This window comes from Rhyacophila brunnea, unplaced genomic scaffold, assembly GCF_057557595.1.
Source record: "Rhyacophila brunnea isolate RB1 unplaced genomic scaffold, BYU_Rbru_1.0 scaffold_16, whole genome shotgun sequence".
In the NCBI taxonomy this organism is placed as follows: Eukaryota; Metazoa; Arthropoda; class Insecta; order Trichoptera; family Rhyacophilidae; genus Rhyacophila; species Rhyacophila brunnea.
Window position 1 is genome coordinate 11,909,149 of NW_028232816.1, and position 14,953 is coordinate 11,924,101.

Here is a 14,953-nt window from a genome sequence, read left to right on the forward strand (position 1 = left end):
AAGCCAGCGCCTTAGACACTGCACCACGTGAGCTGCCATCTGCAAATTGTATTATTAGTTCAATGAAAACAATTAATAAGTATGACTGGCAAAGTTTAGTGTGCACTATTTATGTCGCATATTAAGAGCCTACCTCCACCCCTTGCCGCTGATTAATACCATAAAAGAGTTTTATTGTAAACGTCGTTAAGCTAAAATTACGAATGAAGGCTTATTTGATACATAAGATGTCTATGATTTGTTTTTCGAATCGAATTCATCGGGCATTCACTTATACATGTTGACCAAAGAACGTTGATTATATTTACACACGTATATAATCAAAGATGTGCTTTGAAGTTCCAAAAATAATCACGTATTTGTATGCGAAATTTCCATAATGGACACGTAAGTAAGTCCATAGACGACTTCAAACATGTATTCGTAAATTAGCTAATAAGTAACCCTCAAGTTGATTTGCAATACTTTTCGTATTAAATATCTATAACAAAATGAAATAAAGTAAAATAATTATGGCCATCGCCTTTATGACTCTCATTGGAGTAGAGTGAGAAGACTGTAGAGAATGCAATCCTCATACTTTGTTCCATGTTTTGTGCCTCGAATTTAGGGGTTTTTTTAGAATTATTAATAACCATGTCCTTAGGGGTTGGATCAAATTTACGTTTTCACTGTAGAGTTTTTGATGTGTGTGCATTGACTCAATTGTTCGGTGTATAAGTTTGGCGGTTGACTAACATACAATCCCCGTAAAAAAAATATTAAGACACGTTCACACTGTTCCGTATGTAAGTATATGAATATTGTAAACACGGTGGTAATATAATAAACTATCGTACCATATAAATATCGTGGCAAATAAGTTCATAAAATTAAGAGTCAATTGCAAATCCAATATAAAGTTTTACAGATTATATTTAACAGAACAATGTTAAATTTCAAATGAAATCATTTTTTTTACATATGATGAACATAACAAATTACTAATTCAAAGCGTTGACGACATGACATAAAATAAGTGTTAACGATTTTTAAAATAAAAATACAGAGAAATGTGATGTAATGATGCAATAAGTAATAAAATAAGAAATAAATAAGTTAAAGTTAAAAAAAATATAATGGTGCGTGGGTTCACTTAAAGACTTATAACATAACTTATAAGTTATAACCAATATGATTTATATGACGAAGAAAGCAGTGATTTGCTCTGTATTTTTTTTTCTAAATTTAACTTTTACTTTTCATTTGTGTTATCATCATTATCAGCCCGGGTCATCCATTGCTGGATGAAAGCCTTCCTACCTCTGTCCACTTTTCTCGGTCCCTAGTTCTTTGCTGCCTCGTACACCCACCGAACCGTATGAGTTAGTCTATCCAGCGAGTTTTAAAACATCCATGTGGTTGTTTAGTAATTTAGTGTCCCTTGGATACCACTGTATAACTGTATTCTTGTCGAACGGTTGTCCACTCGCCGAGCGACATGCCTAGCGACCCCTATCGCATCGCTCAATCTTGTCTTTTTCATACTTATAAATTTCTAGGTTTTCACGGTGTGTACTTCATCCTTCTTTTCTATAAATACGATACAAACAACTGTAAAAGTCTCAAACTTGTTTTTACCCGTATCCATGGGTTTATTTTGTGGTATTTCCGCGTTATACCCAACTTGCATCTTTCCATGCCACTTGCCCTACTCGCAATTTTTGAATTTCTCTTACCTGCATTAAGAGTCCATGTTTCATAGGCATATTGTGAATGAAAACTAGACTTTCTTAATCATTTTCGTTTTCGACCTATCTAGAACACATGCCCTCTTAACTGTACCCAATGCGTATAAATATACTTTTCAATGCTTATAAAAATCATTCTGAATACAAGACTATTTAATTTTAATGATCATGTTGTGTTTCCATAACCTTTCAGCTCAGCCAGTATTGATTGTTTTGTTGACATTTTTGCTATTGACCCTTAAAAATCTATCTAAAATCTATGAGGCCAATAAGGTGCTAACTCAAGTTGAGCATATTTAAACAAGCAAATGTGTTATACGAATAATATGGTATACGAATACGACTGGTAAGATGGCGAATAACATACTTGATATCTCGAGACAGAACAAAAGAATTAACTACTTAATTATGTCAGTCACCCAACTTAATTTAATTCAAATTCGGCCTATCTCAGTCAACCAATATCTGTTCGTGTAAAAAATAATAATATGTTTCATTATTCAAGTGCTTGCCTATAGTATTAAAAATATTTTAATAATACGGTAGTAAGTTGTACTTATATTTTTTGTTTATAATGAAAACATAATGCATATTATTTTGTTTTAACTTGGCTATGAGTTGTAAGTTACGTGGTGCGTTAAATTAGCGTTTTAATAATTCTTAGAAATATATTTTATGTCAATAATTTCAAATCACAATGAATAGCATGTACATTTCACAATGAATAAAGTATTAAGTAATAAAAAATAGCTAATCAAAAAAATGGCACAAGCAGATGTTAATATTAATTGTGTAGTTTATAAACTTAACCATGCTTCATGCTTCAGCGCTCGAAATAGAAAATTTTACGAACCAAAGCGCTTGAAAATATTAACATAGTTACCTAATTATGTGAATATTATATAAAAATAAGTGTATTCGATTTTTTGTTATATGGCCTATCTAGTTCAAACGGTCAAAATAATTTTTCCACGAGACGGAACGATAATTTTGAGGATTTCATGAAACGGAACAGCGCTCCGGTTCATTTCGAGCCTTGATGCTTACCAAATAATTTCAAACGTCATAACAGTAATAACGTATAAGGTTATAGTCCAAATTTGCTTTTAGTTTTATATGTAGTTATTTTATTAAGACGATACTTCAGTGAAACGGCAAATAATTTTCAACTATAGATGCGACGAAATTTTGGACTCGCCGGCAATCGGAGAGCGAACGTAGAGGTGTGAACACGTCAATTTGTTTCGTGATGGCGACGGGGGTATTAATTCTTAAATCGTGTAAAGATGACTAAAAACGTTACCCATTTACTTTAAAAAGAAAACATGTCAATGAACATATTATTATTATTATTGTTACTAATAGAACAATAAACAGAACACTAAGTAAATGGACGCATGTTGGATTTTATATGACAAATTATATTTCGTTCGGCAGGCGTCATTTGCACAATCCGCGCATCGCCTAGCCACGATCTTTTTAGACCATGCCTCAACTGAGGTATAGCCTTAAGTACCTATTAAATTTATTGATTTATTGTGCGTAGGTATAATACAGTGGTAATATCAGTTATTACGATATTTTTACAACCAGTCCTAAATACAACGAGATATCTCTTAGTGCGGTTCGTTCATACAGCGAATTGGTGGTTTAAGAAGCATCCTTCATGGATATTTTTGGCACAAGGGTCAGCATTTTGCCCGATTCAGTGATTGACCCTTTGTTGGGTGACACATCGCTGTATATGCATAATATTTTGTATATTATATAAAGTTATATATCCAGTACCCACAGCCACACCGAAATAAAAGTTATTAGCACATATCCATTTAAGTATTCATAGGTAGATACAGTAATCATTTTTTAGTTCTTTGGTAAACAAAAAAATCTCTTTAACCCTAAATTTATAGTTTTATTTGCGATTAATAATTGAGGTGATGAGTATTAAACTAGAACAAGTGATATATTATATTATTAATTTCATAAAAATAGTTGGTTAACAGCGAGTTTCACAATCACCACCATGCACAAGGGAGGGGCTGTCAGGGATCTAGCGTAGGGGCCCGGGCCAAGGAAGGGGGGGGGGGGGCAGCGTGGCCGGTCGACCAGTTACGTGAGATAAACACCCCAAAATTTCTCTAATAGTAAAAAAATACGAGTGGAATTTTATTTTACAATTATTTTTACCGTGTTTCCTGACTAATGAAAATGACTATTTCTCCAATATGGCGAAGGATCGTATGAGGCGGTTAATTGTTTAAATAAGTTAACCGTCTGAACTGTCAAAAAGCTCTATTTTTTTAACAGCGTCTCTCTTGGCTGTGTTAACTTTTAGAGCGAGATAGACAGTTTTGACAGTTTAGACGTTTAACTTATTGTAACAATTATATTACATCAATACATAAATATGATAAACTATCGCCGATAACCGCCTTGTGTATAGAATATATCCACTGATGTGTATACATCGACGTATCCGGAAATTTGTACGTAAACAGTTCACCGCAGGACACTTATTCGTGCGCCGCAGTACGTGAAAAATGAGTTCGTGTAACATTTAATCAAATAATGACGAGTTCTTCTTTGAACAATTCACCGTGGAGTATATTTGCACGTATGCTACAACATGTGGAGATGTCTTTACTAAGTTAGGTTAGGTTAGGGTTAATCTAATTGGAACAGTACTATCTGCAAACTATCGCCGCATTTTGTAAGATACGTATAAATGTATAAATGTATTCCACGGTGAAATGTTCAACGAAGAACTCGTCATTTGATAAAATGTTATACAAACTCAAGTTTCACGTACTGCGGCGCACGAATAAGTGTCCCACGATGAACTGCATACGTACACTTACATGTAACCATATTTATGAGCTCATCTTCAGTTAGAAGTGGCGCATACAATATTGCTCGTCCCGATGGGTTGTTCCATGCCTCAGCTACGTTAAATACGACGGCGGCCAGCTGACATAGGCACGAGGCGGACTACTGAATTTGACATAACGAATACCGGCGAATTATAGATCTTGATTTTGTGATTTCAACTAGTATAAGTTTCCCACAATGATCTGCATACGTACAACCAACATGTAACCATACATCGGTACTGTGATGGCAAACGTTATAACTGCTGTTTACACAATTTTACAGGAAAGCAAAAATAAAGTTTTGAAATCAGTCTGACAAGAATTAGTTTATAAGATATTTTAAAGTCTTTTATATCACACCTCAAATCATATCTTTTAAAAAGATTGATTTTTTATCATGCATTTTATGCAGATATATCTTTTTGCCATATCAACTTTTTTCACATTTGGTCAGATGCAGACAAATTTTTTTAACGTTACTTTGTGACCAATAAAGTTGCAGTTCTAATATTTTGCCACGTCAAATAATATACAATTTGAAACATATTATGGAAGAAAACTTAAAAAGTGAAAAAAATACAAAAAAATACTGTGTTATATAAAATATAGTTTCGTAAAGTTGGACAATGGCAGGTATAAAACTTGTGCTATATTAATCGCATTGTATGATTACGGTACGATTCAAATATCGAAGAAAATACCGCGCATCTCTTACGGAGAAGGGTGGGGGTCGTAATGGTGTGTCAAAGGTCAAGGGAATCTCTTTCCTGCTTTGATATTCTATTCTGCTGACGCACGTCACTGTTCGAGGACTGTTTTAAAAGAAAGTTTGCTCAAAAGAAAATTAATTTATTAAATTTTTGATTCACCCAAAATAAGTTTATAATTCTATGCTAAGTTTTGTTTGCAGTGGTCTTATATTTTATATTAGAAGTTGGTTCAAGTCGAAGTCCTTGGGTGAGACTTCTATTTTTAATATCGAGGTTGCTACGCCAAAAAGGCGTAAGTAACATTTGAGAGATACACGAAAGACAACACGATTCTTATATATTTTAAACCTCCTCATTTGTAAATTTAAAAACTGCCAGTTACGAACTTTTAGTTTAGTTTAGGAGATCTAATAATATCTCCTATTTGTTAGCTCATGTTAAAAATCTAGATAAAATGTAGAAATTTGAATACTGATATATCAGTTGCGAAGGGTGGGAGGGTAGGCTGTTAAGATCCGACATAAAAAGTGAACACTAATTTTTTTCAGTCATAAAAGGTATTTGTTTTCATTGAACTCATAATACAAATTCTAAATATATATATATAAATAAATAGAAACTACCCGTGAAATATATTCACGATTATTTCGAGTTTGCGAAGCCAAAAAAGCGTAAGTAGATGGATGTATCTATAGTTAAAGCGTAGATGCCAATTTGCAGCGTTACGGGCAGCAATTTGAAACTGGAATGTTATCAAAATATTATAATACTAGGTTCCCGGAACAACTCCATACGGGAGCAAATTCGGTGTGATGTGAGATTTGCTATTTGCTATATTTGCTAATGAAAACTAAAATTGGTACAGTTAAAATTTCGAGTTTTGTTTTAATATGACATAACAGTGAAATACTATTACATAGGTAGGTATATGTTAAAAAATAAAAGTTAGTGACGTTTAGTTTACCCACTCTACAATTTGTTGAATACTCAATGATTATTAGATCTAATTATGCTTAGAAAAAAACTGTAGGAAAATTTATCATAAGTAGACATTAAATAAATTTATAAAATTCTCAGGGCACCCAACTTATTCTGACAGGTCTACAAATTCGTAGCAATTAATAAACTAAAATACGTTTTAAAAATGACACTTCCTAACGTTAGAGAATACATCGTCATTACAACATAGTTTGTATCCAAGTGACAGAAGATGAAATAGGGATTCGTTTGTTTTTTTTTTATTTTATTTATAAAATGGTTGAATATCGAAGTAATGGGTTTTTAATCTGGAATGGTTACATATAATATTATAAACATATATCGGAAAATAAGCATTACAAATTCAGCCGAAAATAGTCGTAAACTTGCCACGGAATAACTTGTTTTATAAGATGTAGATAACACTTCTTTTTGACAAAATCACCCAGCAGATGCGACTTGTTTCATTTCGACGATTTAGTAATTTCACTTCATCAGAATATTTTTTTTTATATATTAATAAAATCGGAATTTTTTATTCACTATAATGGTCGTCTACTGAAAAAAAATCTCCCGCGGCGCTGCTGTAAGTATGTCGCATTATAAATCAGTGTGGTTACATTCTGATTTAAATCTAAATTATTTTTTTCAACGATTAAGTACTATATAATATTATAAACGAGAATATTGTACGATTTTCTTATGTAAGATTCTTCGTTCAGTTAGATAAACACGTGTATAGACATTCTGTCGCCAACCACCGGCACACATAGATAAAAGCTTTTCTACGTAAACATTGCTGTAAATCTCAGAAAAAACAATTCCGTTATAAATAAGTATACCTACATTGACAATAGTTTTTCGTATGGAGTTTTAATTTTGTAACTCTCAAAATGTTGTATTGTCTATGACGTAACGTTCTATTTTCGAATGAAAAATTCAAAGGAAGCGGTGCGTTAATTCTGCGAATTTATTCCGCCCGGCGAATAACTGTTGCAACTTGACGGGCGAAGAAAATCAGATGGAAAATTCGAGCGAACGAGGTGGTATCTCGCGGAGGAATGGGGAGGCTCGGCGGCTGTCACAGAATATTGATCAGATAGCGGCACAGGCGGGGAGGGGCACGGAAAACGAGGGGAGGGCCGGCTGTCGGCTGGTACCCACAACGCTTACACACTGTACACGGTGTTGCCGGGTCGCTGGAAATTTCCCCCTTTTCGGAAAAAGCTTTATGCGTCAAGAAAACGTACATATGCATATCCAAAACTTTATTATTTACTTTTGATATTATTCACAGGTTTATTAAAATATTTTCATTATAAGCAGCCATTATCAATCCACTGTTTCCATTCCTCAGCCTAGTACCTATGTTCCGTTGCCACATACGTCATGATGTTGGCGATCCTGCGGCCTCTAGGTTTTACTTAGGGAGGTTTCTATATCGTTGGTACCACTTTATGAAAAAAAGAAAATCAACGATGTAGTCTTCTTCGGGCTATGTATCCCATCCCACCCATGATGGGTATTTAGTAAACTCGATTACATCGCTTACCTAGTTTACTACCTTATCTAACTATTCCGTGTTTTATCCTTGCACGTTATGCCCAGCATGTATATCGTTAACGCTCTTTATTATTTTTAAATTGTTTCAAGTATTAATATTTTCCAAAAGTTATCTATAAATTCTGAATGGTGTGCGGTTTTTAGTTCACGAACATGTCGCAGGAATCATATTATATTAAAATTGTAAAGCGTATTTTCAGATATTTATATGGCCACCAATTTATGAAACGTATTATTTTATCTATCGATTTATGATGACAAGTGTTTTCATTCTGTTCCTGATTTGATACTAATTCACGTACCTATATTAGATTTAACAAAAACACGAGCTTCTTTTTCATGCGTGTACCATATTTTTAAATAAAATAATATGTAATGTAATTTTCCTACATGGATTCACAAGAACATGCAAGATTGGCCGCTGCAGTGACCACCAATGACAAAAAGAAGCTGAAAATTTTCAATATACTAATTTTATTTTCACTATAAAACAGCATATCTCACACGTCACACTTCCTCTCATGGAGAGTAGCACCGGGCAGCTAGTAAATTATTATTTCAGTTTAAAAATTGAAATATAAGTAGGTACATACCGATATTTAGAATTGACGTAACCAACTACACTCGTAGTTGGTTTATTTTTTAATTGACAAGTAATATTAAATTTATATGTTGAGCATAATAGATTTCTACGCTATTCTCTGTGCCCAATTGTACCTTCTTTAAATAAGTGTAGGAAATTCCAGATGAAAATCTTCATACCAAATCGCTAGAATAACACAATATGCAATGATTAAATCCACAATGTAGTATTGTAGGTAGGTATCTATATATAAATGTCATCGATGATTGAATCAGTTTTTAATATTAATAGCAGCTTTTTATCATACTTACCATTATGAAACTTGTAGGTAAGTGCCATCTTAATTTTGTAGTACGTGTTGTGAGTAGGATACAAAGTATATAATTTCCTCCAATACGGGAAAATATTGTCTGGAGTGAGGGAAATTCCCGAAGTCGTATCTGGCAACACCGAGCGCACAACCCTCTCCGGTGATTATTGACTCGGCCCGCGATGACAGCTCGGTCCGCCGCGCGAACGATCCGACATCTTCCCGTCGAGTCGTCGGGATGATTTCGCTCCTAATTTGAAATCCCGTCGGTAACCGACGGATTCGAGGAAAATGGCAGCAATATTAAATGTCCGGCCGTGATGTCTCGAAAGACCGTACCCTCACCGCGGCAACACTAATCGCCCGATCGGCCTCACACAACCGCGATACGGTCTCACTGAAAAATAAAATAATAACCTTTTAACCCATCGATGTTCCTTCGCAAGTTGAAGTGTTTATATTCGTACGATGTAGGTTGACACACTGTGCTTTTTTTTAAAACACCTATTTTTAAAAATGGAATAATTAATAACATGTCACATTATTAAGTGTATTTTTTTTTAATCAAATGGCTGTTGAATACTTAATATTAAAATATTGTTGATTTTTTTTAAAAAGTATTGTTAATAATATATTTTATATTTGCGATGAAATTGAAATGACACACTGAGACCAATACATTTGAATGTTTGATAGCGGTCGATGTAATATAATCGGAACAAGTGTTTTTTCTCTATGTTCAACCACAAGCTTCCGCAAGCTGAGTTCCCAATGCAAACATTACGCAAGAAAACGAGTCCCTGCAAATGTGAGTTGAAATTAATCACAGAAGTAATAATTAATGTCTGCATCCCTTAACGCAATCATTTTGAATCATCAGATTTTAGTGTTTGATTTTCACACTGAACGGTCAGCGCTACGCCCTCGCATCAATGTAAAAAAATAACAATATTCATCTATCACCATCATCTTTTATTCATTCTCATCAATAGTCCATTGTCTTTGGGCCGGTCAAGGGTTTCCTGCACCCATGCATGCAGAAACGAAATCGCTTTTAATTTTAATAATAATTTTGTTCTCTTTTTAAATTTTTTATTTTGACAGTTTCTTTTGGCGATCGAAAACAGCATGCATTTTTTGCACACCGCAGCCATGCCGCGTGTTCTTTTTTTAAATAACCTTTTATTATCGTAAGCACCCAAATTATTAAATATTTTACTAATTATTCTGAATAATCGCCTGATTTTAGCACATATTATCTAGTTCGTGTTTATTATATTGTTTCATATTGTTAAATTTACATAATTCAAGCTCGGAATGCGTGATCAAGGATTTATAGTTTACATAAAAAATAATGACAATTAAAAAAAGATATAAAACCGCGTTTTTGATACCATTTTTTGTTGATACCATTGTTGTAGATAATGAATTATTACCAATTTTATTTGATTAGTTCAACGTAAAACATAACCCGAATCCTTATAATTTACTGGAGCGAATTTTAAAACAACTATAACACGCCTTTATAACCACTAATGAAGAAAAAAACGAATAGAAATTTAGAGAATAGTGCGAAATACACGACCAGTCTTTTTATTACATTGTAAAAATACCACTGACGGCTAGAATTTTCTCGACAAACCAAACGTAAAACTGCACCCAAATTTTACACACGAAAACGTCAATTGTATATTTTTTAGATATTGTCGTCTTGACATTGCGTATTTATAATTTATTATTTTTATGATCTCCAGTTTACATCTGCAAATTCATACATACCTATACCCGTTTTACCGGCAATAGAAGATTTAATATGTAGTATGAATATATTAAAAAAAAATATATTTAATATAACATGTTAAAATATTCCACGAAGGCCTTAGTATCTATGCCTTATTAAACTGTACTAATATATGATTAATATAAAATCTCTATAGATCAGTGCTTGCCAACTCTTTTCGCGTCACGTATTATTCAAAGTTTAAAATCTTTGTGGGGCACACTGAAGAATACTTATGTGTCTAATACAGGGGCGGGCAAACTTTTTGGATGGAGGGCCAAATTCAAGAATTCAAAATGAGCGGCGGGCCGCAAGTAAAATACCATTTTTAGATATACACTATTTATTATCACGAAAAATAAACATTACAAAAAAAATAATGAGAAGAATGAAACTGTTGTACATTTTTTTAAATTTAGGTGTTAATTTTGTAGTTGATATTGTTCAAAATCAAAGCTCAAAACTGCTAGTAAATGGGCATCGGAGATATTTGATCGTAAAGAATTTTTATTGAGGTTCATGATCGAAAATGTTTGTTCACATATATAGGTTGATCAAAAAATAACGAACATTTTTCTTACATACCTACTCTTTAAGTTGGTCGAATTTGTCTGAATTAAGAGCATTGTAAAATTTGGAGATTTCTTCACGACGATGCAATTCTCTTAAATTAGTGTCACACTGCAGATTAATAATCTCAAGTTGTAGCTCTGTCGGTACACTATCAATATCTATTGAAATCGATGTTCAACGTAGAAAATCGTGGTTACATAGTGTGAGACGAGACGCAAGGAATACGTACTGAGATAATACATTTACGAAACAACAAATTCTTCAAATTATGTTCTATTGTCAATATTTTTTTAAAAATTATAAAAAAGTTATTCGTAATCACAAGTACAATTATCGATGGCGGGCCGCGAAAAAATACCCGGCGGGCCACAGTTTGCCCTCCCCTGGTCTAATAGGTGCATAATTATCCACCTTTTACAAACTCTTAAATTGACATATTGTGCGTGTTATTTCATTAATGGTGTTAACTGTCAATTATTCGTAGAAAGACTTTGTATTAATTCAAATAAAATACCTACAATATGTATTTTTCATTTCATATAGTTTAAGGATCGGTTTCGTCCGGAGCTGAAGCATATTTGAAATAAATACTTACTACATAGTATTGTGTTTTAATTTTATTAGTATTTTGCGTAACAGAAACGTAAATTTAACATGAAAATAACCAGATTCGATTCTTTGCAATATCTGTAAATTTTTCACATAATAGAAACGTGTGAAAATTGCACGGACGACAGACATCGTCAATAACGATTAATTTTGTGAATATTATGCTTATTATCAGTGAATTTTAGAAGTAGAGAAAAAACGTAACTTAATTTCGTAATTTCGGGTCAAGTAATTTTAATGATGACCTATTTGAATTCTTCATAGTGATCATCGACGAGAAAAATCGATAGTTCGCTAAGAAATGGGGTGGCAAATAGAAAAGTTTTTATATTCGTTTCTTAATAACTGGATATCTTTTGAACAATCGAATATCTTGCGGCACATTTCCCAATCGCACCCGGCACACTCTTTGGGAAGCCCTACTTTAATTAAATGACAGCAGCTGTCAATATAAATGTTCCGTTTTTAAATTTAAAAAAATTCAAATCCTACATCTAAAATTGGAATTCCCTATAATGAATGTATTTTAAGTTTTCTTTGTCTACCATTTAACACTACTTACACAGCTATTTGTCATGTCTACAGTTTGGTTAAATGTCGGGTCGCCTAATTACAAATTACAACGCTTTCCAGTGGGTTAATCAGGATGTGCAGTAGCAGTGGGATATCGTATCGTATTCCAAAAGGGTGAATCATATAACAACAGCTGATGGCTTATAGCGCACGTACTTACTATGTTATGATATGGCTTCGCAATAAACGCATAGGTAGGGAAAGCTATTATTCTGTCGATTCCATGATTTTTAGCGTTTTATTCGTTGGTTACAATTTCAGGCGTTTCCAACTTTAGTTAGGCTATGATTTACTCTAGTATCAAAACTGGTAGTGACACTCTTCCAATGTCATTCCTCCAAAGGGTTGGAGCGGACCATTTTTTGAGTTGCTCCGCTCCGGGACCTAATACTTGCTCCAGCTTAACTCCGGGTAAAAAGTTTTAACGTATAAACGAGAACTCTGCCATTCTGGGCAGTGTTGACCAGTGTGTCCCTGATAACTATCTTAGAAATAGAGAAAATCAGTTGTTTATTCTCCTAAGGTGCAGAACCAACCTGCCACTGGTAATGCCAATTTGGGAGGGCGATAACTATGTTCAACGAAATTGCTTCGGGTGTTGATATATTCCACCTACGTGAGGATGAGTATAGGTGGACGTTATTTTATAAATTTTTAAAATAGGGTCTGCTTAACTCATCCGGTGTATTTCCATGTACCTATATAATTAATATTTTTGTATGTACATATTTCTACTGTTTAATAACATACTATCTATCTCTTTTTTATGTCATGTTGTGAACGTCTTAAACTTATAATTTGTAATGTCCACAATATGTAAAAATAAATAAATTGAATTGAATAGGTATTATATGGATAAAAATTTAATGTTAAAAAAATAAAAAAATAAGTAGTTTTGAAATAAGGTTTATTATTCGTCCTTTACATTATTAATTCTGTTTAACAAAATTCTGACAGCAAATCGTCTTTCATTGTCTGCCTTTTATGTAAAAAAAAATGAGGTTATTTATCACTCGGTAGTGTTTCCATATTTCAATTAATTCCAGTGTTCCAAAGTGTCAAATATAATATTGTCATTGGATTTTCGGACGAAAATGTAATAATAAAAAAACATCTAGAGCAGTGGAGCACTACAAATTTTCGGTGCTACGGATAAAACCCCATTGCTCCAATGCTCCGAGCTCCGCTACAACGCTCTGCATTCTTCAACTTAACGTATATTATTTGACTGAGGACATTGATTGGGGTATTACAAATTATCCACCACCACAAACAAATACTCTATTTCCCATTAATCGTGAAAGTTATAAATGTTGGTCTTCTTTCGGGCACTCGTTACACTCATCGTCAAATTATTCTCATACCATGCAAAGAGCCTACTGCGCGACCGGAAGGGTAAACAAATCTTCGGAGATTCAAATCTTCTTTTTCTTTCACTCCTGCAGTAGACTGTGGAGCCACGGGCGTGCAGTTTCTATTCTGAACTTTCAGTTTTTCCTGGGCTTAGCTAATCGGATTATCGGCACCTTGTCGCATTCTTGATTTGATCGGTCAGACTTTTTCATCACCACTTCTCATTAGCTTGTAGTACTCAGTACTCAGTAGGCTGAACCGAGTCACATAACTGAAGATTTGGTCTCAGACAAATCATTGAGTGTCTGTCTTCTATCATTAGCTCTCCAATGATGAATTTGTTGGTATGCCAAGCAACTCAGGGGGTGATCACATAATAATTATTTACTATAATATATAGACGCTGTACATTTGAATCATAGAAATAATCGATCCACTGTTGGATGAAAGCCTTCATACCTCATTTCACTCTTCTCGGTCCCTGGTTAGTTATTCGCTGCTACGTACGTCCACCGAAATTTATGAGATTGTCTATCCAGCCGGTTTTTGGGTATTCGTGTGCTCGTTTAGTGCCCCTTGGGTACCACTATATGACGATATCTGTCCACCGGTTGTCAATCGATAAAGTACAGCGTAATACTATTATGTAATTTATTGTGCTATGTTGTGGTCAATTTTATTTAACTAATACGGATCTATATTATTAATATTACGAAAATATTTTTAATATTCCTTTTCCTCAATACCACACATTATATAATTCCGTGTCCGGAAATTTGTACGTATGCAATTTGCCGTATCACACTTCACCATGAAATATTGTATCTTAAATATATGGTCGTTTATTAAATACTGTCCAACCTCTTTGGGTCGTATATTACTGAGATAAAATATGTCTAAATAAAACACGGTTCTTGTCGGTTTACAGGAAGCCAGCGGCAAACAAATTTTGAAAATATCCGATATACTGGATTATTTGTTAAGTTAGATTAAGTTAGGTTAGGTTAGGTTTTCATTTCTGAATTCACGAATTTTGCCGAAATCGGCTATGAAAGTGCTCCACAACAACGCGTAATTTTTTCATCTTGGTGCTATAAATAATCGATAAGAAAGCTCACGGCGAACTGTGCTACGGTGAAATGTAATACGTGCAATTTACGTTTAACCATATAATTCATCGCGCATTCCACGATTAAAATAGTGTCAAAAACTGAGGTAGATATTATGTAAAAAATAGACAGGTATATATTATATTTTTTGACAATATCCGTAAAAATAAAGGTCACCGCACGCTACTGGTATATTATATATCTACAACATA

At 33.7% G+C, this 14,953-nt stretch overlaps 1 protein-coding gene across 3 annotated transcripts in view; it reads left to right on the plus strand.

The window, feature by feature from the left end:
• Dab (DAB adaptor protein) overlaps positions 1-14,953 on the plus strand; it is a 60,159-nt gene that overhangs the window by 2,172 nt on the left and 43,034 nt on the right. Inside the window, exon 1 of one of the 3 annotated variants that reach the window (XM_085944117.1) lies at positions 8,910-9,552. The exons of the other annotated variants lie outside the window; for them this stretch is intronic. Within the exon in view, the coding sequence (XP_085800243.1) occupies positions 9,480-9,552 (73 nt within the window). The 5' untranslated portion in view covers positions 8,910-9,479. Of the gene's footprint in view, positions 1-8,909; positions 9,553-14,953 lie in introns of those variants that run through there. 3 annotated transcript variants of the gene reach the window in all.